The 15,588-nt window shown below is 36.1% G+C and overlaps 1 protein-coding gene and 1 long non-coding RNA gene across 5 annotated transcripts; one reads left to right on the top strand and one right to left on the bottom strand.

Annotated features, from left to right (window-relative positions):
• Positions 1 to 59: 59 nt before the first annotated feature.
• On the bottom strand, positions 60 to 4,540 carry LOC125266051. The gene is made up of 3 exons (XR_007184408.1): positions 4,437 to 4,540; positions 1,249 to 1,320; positions 60 to 723 (listed from the first exon to the last, which is right to left on the bottom strand). It is a non-coding gene; the product is annotated as an uncharacterized LOC125266051 (long non-coding RNA).
• A 540-nt stretch (positions 4,541 to 5,080) lies between these two features.
• si:ch211-283g2.2 (asialoglycoprotein receptor 1) lies at positions 5,081 to 13,535 on the top strand. 4 transcript variants are annotated; one of them, XM_048186845.1, is made up of 15 exons: positions 5,082 to 5,289; positions 6,092 to 6,178; positions 6,361 to 6,456; positions 7,393 to 7,485; positions 8,337 to 8,429; positions 8,536 to 8,625; positions 8,709 to 8,807; positions 10,415 to 10,507; positions 10,717 to 10,797; positions 10,888 to 10,986; positions 11,150 to 11,242; positions 11,520 to 11,579; positions 11,886 to 12,037; positions 12,129 to 12,238; positions 13,087 to 13,535. In XM_048186845.1, exons 1-15 carry the CDS (start codon positions 5,205 to 5,207, stop codon positions 13,238 to 13,240), a joined length of 1,485 nt encoding a protein of 494 aa, XP_048042802.1. In that variant the 5' UTR covers positions 5,082 to 5,204; the 3' UTR covers positions 13,241 to 13,535. The 4 variants fall into 4 exon arrangements, with proteins under 4 accessions (XP_048042804.1, XP_048042802.1, XP_048042803.1 ...); XM_048186844.1 differs by having other exon boundaries at positions 5,084 to 5,289; positions 7,390 to 7,485; XM_048186846.1 differs by lacking the exon at positions 10,415 to 10,507 and having other exon boundaries at positions 5,083 to 5,289; positions 7,390 to 7,485.
• The last annotated feature ends 2,053 nt before the right edge of the window (positions 13,536 to 15,588 follow it).

Below are 15,588 nucleotides of genomic sequence, written 5' to 3'. Positions count from 1 at the left end.
AAAGTGCTTCCATCCACATCCATCCATCATAAACGTGTACTCCTCACGGCTCTGGGGGGTTAATAAAAGCCTTCTGAAGCGAAGTGATGCATTTGTGTAAAAAAATATTCAGATTTAACAAGTCATGCAGTAAAATATCTAGCTTCCGCCAGACAGTCTTTCATATTCAAGTTACGAGGAAAGTGTAAACTGGTGTTGCGTCAGTTACACTTTTTCCGTGATTTGAATAGAGAACGCGAAGGATGTATCATAAGCTTTTTGAACTGCAAGAGTTTTACACTTTCTTCATACATTTTACACTTTCTGGGAATGTACTATTTTTCTATCTCTCTATTTTATTTTTTCTGATCTTACTTAAGACATGTTTCCTGTTTTGCTGACAGACTCGAAGAACTGAAACGAGAACTGTCTGCTTGCCTAACACCCTAACATCAATAAAATATAAATTAACAAAACCTCCTCACAGAGTAAACCAGTCCTGCATTTATAGGGGAGGTTCACCAAAATGAAAATTCTGTTGATGTTTTGATTAAATGTGTTGCATGACTGAGTAAAAAAACAATAATGTATGACCATTTTTTTCTTATTGGTGGTTCAACAGTACAAAGTATTGTTTCTTTGTTCAAGATGTATGATGATGTGCACTTACCTGACCATTACACCCGAGTGATGTCTGCTTCACACATCCCAGATCTGTGGCTTTTGTGCGGTGCTTCAGCCTAACTGGAACAGCAGATGTACAGTTAGTGTTGTTTCATTTATTTTACACATTTATGCATTTGGCAGATGATTTTATTTTATATTAAGTGAGCTTTGGAAAATGTTGTGATGTCAGTGATGTTGAGTGATTTCTAGGTTACTTTCTTGAATGTCTCCCTAAAATCAACAAAACTCTGGATGACCATGGCACTATTTTTCAATAAAAAGCCTTTATTGTCTCATGGCTACATATAAAAAGTTCAAAGAACTCTCCTACGTGTTTCGGCACAAGCCTCCCTTAACACAATAAACTTGCCAAACAAACTTTATATAATATACTAACCGGCCACTTTATTAGGTACACCTATTCAACTGCTCGTTAATGCAAATATCTATTAGCCAATCACATGGAAAAACTCAATGCATTATGCATGCAGACACGGTCAAGACAATCTTCTGAAGTTCAAACTGATGATCAGAATGGGGAAAAGGTGATTTAATGGGTTAGTTCACCCAAAAATGAAAATTCTGGCATTAATAATTACTCACCCTCATGTTGTTCCACACCCGTAAGACCTTTATTCAATCTCTTCTCTTCCTTGTCAGTCTCCTATGCTGTTTCTTTAAAAAAACACAAAAAAAAACAGTGAAACGTAGTTTACATCCGAATGCCGGCTCAGTATTAGCCGACGCTGTACATGTGAGCAGCACAACACATGCGTGTGTGTGATGCTGACACAAGAGCCAGCCAATAATGAGTCGGCGTTCTGATGTAAACACGGAAGCGCTGCCTTGTATCAACGGTTCAGGCTGCTGGTGGTGTAATGGTGTGAGGGATATTTTCTTGGCACACTTTGGGCCTCTTAGTAGCAACTGAGCATCGTTTAAATGCCGCAGCCTATCTGAGTATTGTTGCTGACCATGTCCATCCCTTTATGACCACAGTGTACTCATCTTCTGATGGCTAACTGGTGTCTTGGACATGACAATAAGTTCACTAGACTCAAATGTCCTCCACAGTCATCAGATCTCAATCCAATAGAGCAGCTTTGGGGTGTGGAGGAACGGGAGATTCACATAACGGATGTGCAGCCGACAAATCTGCTGCAACTGCATGATGCCGTCATGACAATATGGACCAAGATCTCTGAGGAATGTTTCTAGCACCTTGTTGAATCAGTGCCACGAAGAGTTAAAGCAGTTCAGAAGGCAAAGCGGGTCCAACACAGTACTAGCAAGGTGTACCTAATAAAGCGGCCGGTGAGTATATATAGTGTGCCTTTGAGAATTATTACAAATGGATCATCATGAAATTTAATTTACATGAGGACAATAACTACAAATTGTAATTTATCTACACAAAACCCTAAACTGCTTAAATCTGCTGAATTGACTGATTTACTGAACAAAAAGTGTTTGTGCCTGTCACTGCGTGTTGTAATCGCATCAAGCTCGACGAAGGTTTACATTTTTTTAACTTCATGTAAACCTATTTTGCAATGGGGAAATAAGAAGCTGATGCAGCACTAAACAGCTCACATGTGCAATTTTTTTGTCTTACATATCAACCTCCTCAAACAATAAGATATATTCTCTTCCCTGTTGAAAAAAAAATGGATTTAACACTTTTGTGGACAAAAAGTACTGATTTTTGTTTTGCAATGGACACTCATGGACATTTTGCACACCCCACACAAATTAATTACTGGTGTTGGAGCATCTATATCTTAAAAAAAACAAAACAACAACATCGTAGATTGACAGTAAACCTTTAGAACTTTCTAATGAAATAACTTGTTATCTTCATTAATATTTAGATAATATATAAGATAGATAGCTCCTTTGCCTGCTAACATGATCACTTCAAGCTAGGCAGGTGTGGTTTCAGCAACCAGTCACATCAGCTCCAACCACGTCCCGCCTCTTTGCCCATTTTCTGGGAGTGACGTGCGGTGACCCGCTGCTAAGATGGCAGCGGCCTCATTTTCGCTTCAAAACTGCTCTTCAGAAATCTACGGGTGACGTCACGGACACTACATCCATATTTTTTTACAGTCTATGGAAGAAAATAGTAAATGTGTGAACAAGTGACCGATTTCAGCCGCAGTTTCAGTGTCTGTTTATAGTGTAGGAGGGGCTTCAGATTCTAGAGAGCATTTGATTGGACAGACTTGATGAGAAGCTGAAGTGCGATGTAATGTCATGAAAATCCATTGTCCATTTTAGCAGAAGTGAGAGATTGTAAATTTTCAATGCTTTTATCTCCTAAATGCGAATTTTGTCATTGTTTTGGAACACACCAGCTTATTCGTAACCTTAAGGCTAACATATTCATACTAAAAGCTGATTTCAGGGGGACTTTAAACTGTTCCGTGTTTTAATTATATATTTTTAATCGTATATAAATGTAACAAATTATTCCCCTAATTTCACTTTAAAAAGACCAAAAGTAGCCCGATACGATTTTCTTTGGGCGGCCGAATTCTCCATTGAATTTGTACGTCTGGGTGTTGTTTGAAGAGTGTCGGAGCGCCGAATTTGTAAGTACGGAAACGGCTTAAAGGATTAGTTCACTTTTAAATAAACTTTTCCTGATAATTTACTCACCCCCATGTCATCCAAGATGTCTATGTCTTTCTTCAGTCGAAAGAAATTAAAGTTTTTGATGAAAATATTCCAGGATTTTTCTCCTTATAGTAGACTTGAATGGGCACCAAATGATTGAAGGTCAAAATTAGTTTCACTGCAGCTTCAAATTGTTCTACATGATCCCAGATGAGAAATAAGGGTATTATCTAGTGAAACCATCACTCATTTTCTGAAAAAAAATGAAAATTATATAAGTTTTAACCTTAAATGCTCATCTTGAACTAGCTCTCTTCTTCTTCTTTAATAGAATTCCAGCAGTGTAGATGCTGCTAAGTGTATTGCTGCCCTCCACAGGTCAAAGTTTGAACTAATTGTTATATACTATTGAAACTAATTTTGACCTTCAATCGTTTGGTGCCCATTCAAGTCTACTATAAGGAGAAAAATCCTGGAATGTTTTCATCAAAAACTTTAATTTCTTTTCGACTGAAGAACGAAAGACATGGACATCTTGAATGACATGGGGGTGAGTAAATTATCAGGAAAAGTTTAATTAAAAGTGAACTAATCCTTTAATGCTGCCTTCACATGCTCTCTGAATTATGGTAAATATGAGTTTTCTATGTAAAAATTTCACATGAACGCCATTTCGAAACTTGACTGCGGTGAGCTCATAATCACGACTTCAGAAGTGGTAATTATCAAATTTCCGATAGCACGTGAAGGCAGCATAAAAGCAGCCCAACTTCGCGGAAAAACCGCACTTTCGGCTTTTCAGCATTTAAACTGCTTTGCTAACGGCTGCGCGCGAGCACCGCGTGAAGCAAAAAAGCGCGCTGTACTGACGTGTCCCACTAATACTGATATTTACATCGTTAACCGTCAAATATGAACTCATACAGCATCAATATATTATCATAGTAACATTACCAGCATCATTATCTCTGTATCAGCAAATTTCTGTAATCTAATTCAAAAATGATGACGCAACCAGAAGTAGACAAACGTAGGCTAGTAAGTTAAGCTAATATTTCCGATTTGTGTCAGACTTCTAATAAAATTATTAAAACGTCCTCACTGACAATCTGCATGAACCTACTGTCTATCTGTTTTAAGGTGTTTCGTGTACTTTTTTGCACATTACATACCCGTGAAACGGAAAACATCAGGAGAAAATTGCATTTGCACTTGAAGTCCGACGAACATAGACTGTAAAAATCTGACTTGACTATGGGCATGCGCAGTAGCTTCTGTAGCGTCACCCTGTGACAAAATCATTTGGTAAATCACGACATAAATCGAAATTATGACACAAATTCGAAATTTTGATAGTCCTATAAAAAGAAAATTATGACAAAAAAGGAATTTGAAGTTCATAATTTAGATTTTTTAAATCTCATGATGACTTATGTCATCAATATGAATAATGTCATAATTTTGGCATTTTATGTCATAATTTTTGCTTTTTATGTCATATTTAAGATTTACCAATGCACGATTTTCTTATTATGTGGCGGAAATTAACTTCCATAGATAAAAGCACTCTCTTTAAAATAATAATAATAACAGCCTATAATAATAATAAAACTTTCATCAAAACCACAGGTCTTTCTGCACCAAAATGTTCATTTTGACCATGCTTGTTTTAGGTAACTGGTAAAGAGGGAGGCAAACTACAGTGAACCTGAGTGAAAAGAGATGATGTTGAAAACACTGAGTAAGCAGTTTCTCCATAATAACTCATAGTACACTGTGACAGTGAATCAACCTATTCTTTGGAATGAGGAACTGAAAGTGCTGTGATTTTATACACAAATACCCAGTTCTACTGTCATTTGAGGGGCTGTGGTGAATGGGATTATTAATAAAGTAGGTGTTTTGGATTCTCTCTGGAAGTAACTGCAAAAGTTGTAATCATGATGGAATATCAGAAAAATGGTAGTACTGAAGAGATCATGAAAATGGACATGGAATATGAACGGAAGACGACATTTACTAAAGGTTTGCTTTGATACTATATTGTATTTGATACAGAAATAAGTGTTTGTGTTGAATATGAGAGAAAGAGTTTTAGTTAGTTATACAACTGGTATCACTTTATAATCACTTTCATTTATAAAGTTAACAGACTTTTTATACATTTTATAATGCTTAAAAAAATGGACATTCAAATTCAATTCAAATCAGAATTATACTTGATTCATTAATTCATATTTGAATGTACATGAACTATTGATCTGAACATTGAGGCTAATGTTTGTTAATGACTACTGTGTGATACTAGATTTTTTTTATGCCAAAATTTTGAACAAAGTTCAAAGGAACATGGTGATGGAAAAAAAAATATTTTAATGCTTTCACGTTCTCTCACAAAAAAAAGTTTCACATTCCCAAGCCTTTGAGTTCCCTTGCAAAAACTTTGCATTCACTGGAGAAACTTTGCGTTCGCTATATTTATATTGCTATGGTAATGATTAATTGTAAAGATACTAATTAAATTATGAGCTTTGAAGTTTATCCTAGAACAACTGAATGGATGCAGGCATGAAGTGTTTCATAAAACACTTTTCTGATCATATACACATTTATGCATTTGGCAGACGCTTTTATTCACATTGCATTCAAGATACACATTTTTATCAGTTCTTGCTTTCCCTGGGAGCTGAACCCATGATCTTAGTGTTGCTTGTGCCATGTGCTACTGTTTGAGCAACAGGAAGGCTGTGTCGCTTTAAAGGCTGATGCAAAAATGCATCAGAAATAAAATAAAATTTTATTTCTCATGGCGTGATGTTTTCTGCAGGTCATCTATGTAGCAGAAAAACTGCCATCTTTGTGCTTCTAGGAACAGTCTGCATAATTATTCTCATGATCATGACCTCTGTCATCCGTGAGTAGATTAAACAACATACTTTAAATGTGTTATGTAATCAAATAATTGCATTTTACAAAGTGAGTTAGAAATTGTAATGCAAAAAAAAAAAGATATTATTTAATTTATACATAAATGTGGAATGCATTTATACAGCCTTTAAATTATGCTGCTTACAGAAAGAGTTTGTTTTCACACAGTTTTTCATCAACAAAGAACATTCTCAGAGCTGGAGAGTTTGATGAACGTTCATAGTTCCAATCAAACTTCAGTCAAACCTGATCTTCAGATCACAGGTGAGAACTTAAACAGAGATATTTTATCAAGCAAACATTACTTATACTCATATTTGAACATGTTCATATCCAGATCAGTGACCATGCATCTTGTCTTTGCCTTAACTATTTCCTTGTTTATGATTTCACTTTTTTAACTTTAGTTAGTGTGTAATGTTGCTGTTTGAGCATAAACAACATCTGCTCAGTTACGATGCTCAAAGTTCAATGCAAAGGGAGATATTTTCTTTTACAGCTTTTTAAGGACTACAACAAATGTCTGGTAGGAACTACAACAAGCTTCTTCCCAGGTTTGTGACATCACAAACCCCAAAATTGAGGCCATGTTGGGCTGCTTTAGAGAAGAGGAAGAGTTGTTGTAGTAGAGTGTTGTTGTCATGCCGTCATTTTACGCCGGCCTGCTTCACAAACGAGGGTCAATTCAACACAAAAGATGAACATGACGACACATGCTAGTGGATGAGTTGAATCAACTCCACAGCAACTACATCAATTTATCCACTAACCATTCAGAAACGTCCAGTTTCATTCTAAAAGTTGTAACTTCTTCCTGAGTCTCTCCATCAGTGTCGACTCCGGTTTGAACAATGTAAGGCTGAACACCATTACTGACAATCCTCATTTTGGCTGTGTGAGATTCTCCAGCTTTGTTGTTGTTGAGCTGTTAAAGCTCCGCCCTCTTCTGGAAAGGGGGCGGGGAGCAGCAGCTCATTTGCATTTAAAGAGACGCAAACAAAACGGTGTGTTTTTGCTCACACCCAAATAGGGCAAATTTGACAAGCTATAATAAATGATCTGTGGGGGATTCTGAGCTGAAACTTCACAGACACATTCTGGAGACACCAGAGACTTATATTACATCTTGTAAAAGGGGCATTTAAGGTTGTTTTTTTTGTCTCTATCACTCTCTCTCTCTCTCTCTCTCTCTCTCAGAAGTTCAAGTAAAGAATATTGAGACCTTGATAAGCAATCTTGCCTCTTCATTGAGTTCAATCTCATCCAAACAAGAGGAAAACCAGCAAAAGATGGGTAAGATTTCAATTTTGTATTAATATGTACTGTACCTTTAAATCCTCCATCACCAACACATTTCTGAGAAACGCTGCCAAAATTGGATTGGACCAAGCATCACAACACACTTGTAGCCAATCAGCAGTACAGGTTTCAACTCATGATGGGGGAGGAGAGAGAGTGAGCAAGAGGGAGATCTGAAGAAAGACTGTAGAAAGAGAGATGGCTGAGAGACATTACAAAAGAGAAAAGCTCAGATATCACTGGAAAAAAGGTTTATGATCAGGCTAGAGCTTTAGGACCCGCTTTAATATTAGAGACGTTAGAGAAAGGGGAAGTCCTGAAAACGGATGCAGAGGATGCGTTGTGTCTGCTCAATCCATGAGTAACATTGGTTTTGCTGTTTCACAGAACCAAGATATGCTGTTGTTGCTGTAAGCTTTAGTAACAGGACAGTTTTGAGTGTCATTGTTTGTCTGGAGCTGCTGGTGACTAACAGATAAAGAGACATCCACTCTTGCATTACGTGTTGTTCGTGTATTTTGGGGCGAAGCAATGAAAGTGTTTGTTTGGGCTGATTCAAATATCAAGTGTTACTCAGAAATCACTTACTGCACCTTTGTTAAATGCTGTAAAACATATTTACTCATGCATTAACTATGTTAAATAATATCTTATCGTAAAGTGTTAGAGAATTATATTAGAATTCTAGGAAGTTTTATGAACACAGTGTGCAAACTTCTTGCGCACAAAAACTGTTATAAAAATAAATAAACAACATCTGCTCATATTTCACAAAGCCATTATTGCTATGCACACAGTGATATTGCTGATCCAGTATATTGTATGGCTTTTGTTTCATGTTAAAGAGTCTCTGTCGAGCTCAGTGAGTGAAATGAAGAGTTCGGTGTCAGATCTTAGTTCTTCTGTTTCATCTCTTTCTTCTCAACTATCAGTCATCAGTGAGTACAGCCTACATTACATGAACGAAACAGCATTTGATTCAATAAGAGTCCAGTAAACTAAATGCACACACTCCACACACACATCTACACTTCTTCTCCACAGTACAGGACGATTCGCAAACTGAAGTGAAGAGTTTGATGAACAACTTGAGTTCTGCTGTATCAGCGCTGACGGCAAAGCTGAATGATGCAGGTGTCCAAATCTTTTAATAACTTTCCGTAAATGTTTTCTTCTGTGGATTGAAGAAGATTAAAACAGCAACCTTTTTCTCCAAGTTAACAAGCAGGACCAGAAACAGACTGAAACAGAACGATCACTGGACATATTGAAGTCATCCATACAGACTGATCAACAGAACAAACAGCGTGACTTCGGTGAGTCAGAAACATTAAAGAAAATAAAAAAAATTAAAGGGGTCATGAACTGCATTGTTTTATTGTTTTAGAATGTTTATTAGTATGATTTTTACATCAAAAATTGTCATAATCTAGAAATGAAAGTCATTTTTCCTACCCTGATTTTAGCCTCTGATTTGAACGCTCTGGTTTAAGGGGCGTGTCTGCTGTGAGACTTCAGTGTAAACGCCCACTGCTGTGATTGGCTAACATCTATGCATATGAAATAGATTAGTATTACATGTTTAACGCTCTCAAAAACCTTTAGCATGCTTTTACTATTACTAACGTGACGTCATCAGAGAAGGAACGCCATTCCAGACTAGAAGTGACTTTTCAGATTTTGGTTAAAGATTACCACAACAAACAATTTTTTTTTTCTGTGTATTAACTTGCAAGTATTAATTGAACACCACAAGACTATAATATGAGCTAAAAAAATAGAGTCCATTTTGATTTCATGATGACTTTAATTGTGTAAAGTGTTGATTATATTTGTACGACATTATATTTAGGTCTATGGCATTATATTTAGATCGTGGCATGAAAGATTGCAGTGATGAACACTGTAGCCGATCACAGACATGTTGTTGAGCGCATGAAAGCAGTGATCTCGTCAATGCTGCACACTAATGAATGCTTTCATCATAACTAACAGTCTAAACACACTGTAAATAAGAGATTTGTTGAATAAAACAGGAGTTTTGGACGCAGGCACTGATAAACTCGCACTGTTTGATTGACAGCTCCAGCGATTGTAAAGGGAGCGTTCTTTGATTGCTTTCTATATATAATTTAATCACCATTTAAATGACAGATTATTTTCATCCTACTAAGAGAAACAACCTGAAGTTGAGCGTTTAGTCACTGGTTTGATTTACTGACACACAGACATGAATCATTAATATCAGATCAGGCATTAGAATGAACACAGTTACTGACATGTTGTTGCATTACTGTCGAGTCCATATCATAAAAGTCTGTTTGCAAAGCCTGCGCCGAAATTGAAACTGATTTACCAAAGAATCCACAGTGAAATGTACCACAAAAAATTAATTATACTCAACTGGGACATTCACATTATTGAAAATTAATAAAATAACCAAATTCCTATCATTAGGATTAGGATCCTTATTTTTAGTCAAGTGAGTGATCCTTTGCTTTTCTCTCCTCCTCATCTCACTAATGCCATGGGCAGGGCTAACATTGCAATGATGAAGTAGGTGTTGATTTTCTTCTGCAGAGGCAGTCTTTCATCTGTCAGGATGAGTCGATCGCTGGGCTTGGTAACATTAAAAGCTGTTTTTGGACTAACAAGGAAGTTTTCAGTTCTGAAACTTACAGGATTTTCCTATAGTATGATGACCTCTTATATATCAAAAGCTCAAGGAAAAGTTGATTTCTTAGTTCGTGACCTCTTTAAAACAGCTATTAAGATAATCATAGAAGCATGAATACATATAAGTTTGCATATAATTATAGAATTTCATATAATGTATTATGCAATTCTATAATTGCTCCAATATACACACAATGAACTTTCTGATCCAGTATATTGTATTTATGGCTTCTGTCTTGTGTTGAAGACTCTCTGTCGAGCTCAATGAGTGACCTGAAGAGTTCAGTCTCAGATCTCACTTCATCTGTCGCATCTCTTTCTTCCCAACTGTCAGTCACCAGTGAGTAGACTCTACACTACATGTGCAATACAGCACTCTATTACACTGCAGTCAGGGTGTGAATGGAGTTAGGCGGTTTGAAACACCCAAAGAATGCCAAAACAGAGGTATTTAGCAGTCTGAAGTCAACAGGTCGTAGTAATAGCATTACACTATTACATAAGTACAATATTCAACATCTAAATGCAACATCTACTTCTTTTTCACAGTGCAACAGCAGGATATGAAGAGTCTGATTGACAGTTTGAATTCTGCAGTATCAAATTTGACATCCAAACTGAATGATGCAGGTGTTGAAATCATTTAATAATCTCACATAATTTTTATTATCTGTGTATTGAGGAAGATAATTCTTTTAACTGCAACCTCTTTTCTCTCAGTTAACAAGCAGGTCCAGAAACAGACTGAAACAGAACGATCGCTGGACAGTTTAAAGTCATCCATACAGACTGATCAACAGAACAAACAGCGTGACTTCGGTGAGTCAAAAACATAAAAATCAGCTAATATTAGAAGCATGAATACATAAACGTTTGTATGAAGTTATAATATAATTCAAGCCTGTCTCAATAAAAACATCAGTAAACTCCTATGCACATCTTGCTGATATATCATATTTATGGCTTTCGTCTCATGTTAAAGAGTCTCTGTCAAGCTCATTGAGTGTCCTGAAGAGTTCAGTGTCGGATCTCACTTCATCTGTCGCATCTCTTTCTTCTAAACAACAGACCTCTGGTGAGTTATACATTCACAATACTCAATATGCAATTATTGCAATGATATTGCAAAAATATTGCAATATTGTACTCAACTGAATCTATTGAATTTATCACTTTTTTTAGTTGAATAAAGAGATGATTTCAGAAATATTATCATAATTGTTGATTTTATGGACCTGCATGATGATACTGATATTTTTCTTTATGTTGGAAATAATTGGATTGAAATGAAACTCACAGGACACTGACTACAGTAAGTCTAACAAGGTCTGATGTGTTTTCTTGTGTTCTAGAGGAGAGAATCATGAACGCTCTGAAGGATCTGAGATCTAACACGAGCAACAAAACAGCAGGTACTACATCTACACTCTTAAAAATAAAGATTCCAAAAGGGGATCTTAACAGCGATGCCATAGAAGAACCATTTTTGGTTCCTCAAAAAATCTTTCAGTCAGCTTTCTTAAAAGAACCATTTTTACATTGTAAAAATCTAAAGAACCATTTGTAAATACCTTCTGTGGAATGGAAATGTTAAATGATTCTTTATGGAACCATCGATGCCAATAAAGACATTTTATATTTAAGAGTGTAGCGCTACTTTATGTGGTTAAATGTGCTGTATATTCATTCCTCTCTTTCATACTCTCTGTCTGACACAGACGTCCCTGTAACCTGTAAATCTGGCTGGATATCGTACAAAAGCAGCTGTTTCTTGTTCTCTAGTAATAAACTCAACTGGACTCAGGCACGAGATTACTGTAAAACACAGGACGCGTTACTCCTCAAAATACAAGACGATGACGGGGAGTGGGTGTGTAATGTTCATGGCATGCGCATAACATAGCATTTTCATTTCATTTTCATTTAATTTTTTTTAAACTCAGTTTTTATCTTTCCCCTAGGCATTTTTGAACCATCGTACCATACCCACAAGCTACTGGGTCGGTCTAACGGATCAGACCACAGGCCAGTGGAGATGGGCGGATGACACTCCTTACACCATGAACACAGAGTGAGCCGATTCATGCATTATTCATTTTCTCCCCAGAAAAAGAGAGCTTGATTCACAAAAACATTTCTCAGCAAACATGCAGTAAAATAGCATATTTTTACATTTGAATAATATAAATATACCTTTTCGAGGGGAAGTAACTAATTTTGGCCTCAAGATGCATTATATTTACATCCTTAAGTATGACCTAATGGCATTTGGCAAAGATCATGTTCCAATGAAGCATAGCAATTTTCATTTAAATTGCTGAAGGTTTGGCCAAGATACAACCTCTGAACCAATTTTGGGTTGACCTTGTTAAGTTTGCACATACTTTTGAACATACATGATTAAAAAAATTTGTTCAGTAATTTCTGTGTGGCTCGGTCCAAAGATGATCTGAGCCAGTTTTCATGAGAATTGGGTGACATTTGGAGGAGTAGTTAAAAAAGGGAATACTGTACTTTTCAAAATGGCCACTACTTTACTGAACGGAGTCTTAATGTAAGATGTTGAATGTGATCAACATAATGAGACGAATCAGAAGCATAAAAAGAGAGATTTCATTTGTCTAAAAAGGGTTCAAAAGTTATAACCTTTGTGAATTTTTGAACTGGTGGAGGTGCTAGAGACTAATTAATAGAGATTAATTAATTAATTACCATCTCTATGATTGTGCCAAATTTCATAATTTTCTCATATTCTGCTCATAGACTGCCAAAGACTCCCATTTGGGAAGAAAAATAATAGTGCAGAAAATTAATGGAAACAATAGGGGCTACAGCTCCTTTAGATCAGATGGGTTGCCAGAAAGTTGTTCTGTATTCAGATGGAATGGTGTGACATTTGTTGATTGTCATTATTTACAGACGCTGGGATCCCGGGCAGCCGGATGACTGGACAAATCATGGTTTGGGAGAGGAAGGAGAGGACTGTGGGCAGATTTCATATACTGGGAAACTAAATGACTGCCACTGCTCCATGAAATTGAAATACATTTGCAGAGTGCAAATCTTAAACTGAAATTAGCTGTGGTGTAGTGCCATCTAAATGACAAGGGCATTTGTAATATTTTGCAGTTCAGTACTTTGAACAGTAGTTAGATGTATGACAGTGTAAAGACAGTGAAAGCAAATCCTTTAAATCATCTCATGCCATTTTTGTGTTTATTTACCATTTAAATTCTAATAAAAACGCAAGTAGTTGACTGCTTTTCTGTTGTCCTGTACTGGAGGGCTCAGTCTCTGTTGTTGGGATGCTATGATTTTCTCCAGTATTCAGATTAGATGTTAAGAAATAAACATTCTTGTAGCTGAAACTGTAGAGTTATTAAGACATTAATGCTACCAGTTCCTGATAAATTCCTTGTGGGAAACAGTGTTATTTTAGTATGATTAATATATAGTATTTATAAATATTTTTAATTCATTTTTATATTTTTTGTGTTAGTGTTAGTCATTTTGTTGTGTTTTTGCCAGTTTTATTTAATTATTTTTAAATATGTCTATTTAGTTTTTATTTATTTTTTTTATGTGAGTGTTAGTTTAGATATTTTCAGTTCTAGAAATTTTAGTACTTAAAGTTGAAATGTTGCCTTGGCTACTAAAATATTTCCAGTTTTTAAAAAAATATATTTTATTTCTTTTCAATTAACATTTAATATTTTTCAATAACGTAACAGTTTTAGTTGGTAAAATTCATTATGTCAAACCTTTGAAACTTGTCTTAAACCTTTGTACTGTTCAAAGATTAAATATTTGGCAAAACTAGGCCAAGTTGACATCTTGTTTAAAGGAGACCTATAATGCCCCTTTTTATGTAATATAAGTCTCTGGTGTCTCCAGAATGTGTCTGTGAAGTTTCAGCTCAAAATCCCCCACAGATCATTTATTATAGCTTGTCAAATTTGCCCCTATTTGGGTGTGAGCAAAAACACACCGCTTTTGTGTGTGTCCCTTTAAATGCAAATGAGCTGCTGCTCCCGCCCCTTTCCAGAAGAGGGCGGAGCTTTAACAGCTCAACATCAACAAAGCAGGAGAATCTCACACAGCCAAAATGAGGATTGTCAGTAAAGGTGTTCAGCCTTACATTGTTCAAACCAGAGTCGACACTGATGGAGAGAATGAAATGAATGAAACTGGACGTTTCTGAATGGTTAGTGGATAAATTTATGTAGTTGCTGTGGAGTTGATTCAACTCATCCACTAGAATGTGCCGTCATGTTCATCTTTTGTGTTGAATTGACCCTCGTTTATGAAGCAGTCCGGTGTAAAATGACGGCATGACAACAACACTCAACTACAACAACTCTTCCTCTTCTCTAAAGCAGCCCAACATGACCTCAATTTTGGGGTTAGTGATGTCACAAACCCAGGAAGAAGCTCATTGTAGTTCCTACCAGCCATTTGTTGTAGTCCTTAAAAAGCTGTAAAAGAAATATCTTCCTTTGCATTGAACTTTGAGCGTTGTAACTTTGCAGATGTTGTTTATGCTCAACCAGCAACATTACACACTAACTGAAGTTAAAAAATTCAAATCATAATCAGCCACTCCTTTAAGTTCATTGCCATGTTGTCATATACTGCTGTATGAAAACTAAAGATTAATGCACATTTGTACTAAAACACGCTCTACATATTTCAGATACATATAACTATAATCTTTTCTCTGTTATTTCAAACATAAACTGTGCTAATGAATGAAAATATAACATTTTTAATGGGTGTGTTTTAGTTGACAGTCCTCAACAGTGTGTAAAAGCATCCCAGGATGCACCTCATGAAGCTGACTGAGAGAATGAATTAGATGCTGCAGCATCAAAACAGCCAAAACTGCAGTCAGATCTGCTGCCTTTATTTTTCCCACTCAAATTAACATACATTAAATATTTAATAACTCACGACCACAACAGCATCAGGAGGAAGCCAGAAGTCTTTCCCCATTTCTGAACAATCATACCTGCAAACTACTGGGTCAGTCTAACGGATCAGACCATAGGTCAGTTGGAGATGAGCCGATGACACTCCTTACACCATGAACACAGACATGAACAAACATGCACTAAAATACAAATACCATTTAGAGGTTAAGTACCAAATTCTGGCCTCAAGATGGCACTACATTTACAGTAAATGGTTCTCCTTAAGTAGCTATGCCCTAAAATCCACCTTATTTTGCAAGGTGCAAGTGAGGTATTTTATGTGAGTGTGTGAGACTACTCAGTTTTTGTAGAAATGCACCTGAAAACATTAGTAAATATTTTGGGAATGTCCTAAGGTACTTTTTTTTTTTTTTTTTTTTGAGAAATTATTTACAAAAAGATCTTAAGATTATTGTTATAGTGTAGACTCTGATGTGATGTTAAGTTGTTT

This window comes from Megalobrama amblycephala, linkage group LG4 (assembly GCF_018812025.1).
Source record: "Megalobrama amblycephala isolate DHTTF-2021 linkage group LG4, ASM1881202v1, whole genome shotgun sequence".
In the NCBI taxonomy this organism is placed as follows: Eukaryota; Metazoa; Chordata; class Actinopteri; order Cypriniformes; family Xenocyprididae; genus Megalobrama; species Megalobrama amblycephala.
Note: the sequence above shows the minus strand (reverse complement) of the source record. Positions and strands in the feature narration are given on the sequence as shown.

Excerpts from the sequence above, each read along its gene's own strand:
- si:ch211-283g2.2 (XM_048186844.1), top strand. The coding sequence starts at position 5,205 with ATGATGGAATATCAGAAAAATGGTAGTACTGAAGAGATCATGAAAATG. Across the intron at positions 11,580-11,885 it reads CACGAGCAACAAAACAGCAG|ACGTCCCTGTAACCTGTAAA; the intron begins GTACTACATCTA and ends TGTCTGACACAG. Across the intron at positions 12,038-12,128 it reads AAGACGATGACGGGGAGTGG|GCATTTTTGAACCATCGTAC; the intron begins GTGTGTAATGTT and ends TCTTTCCCCTAG.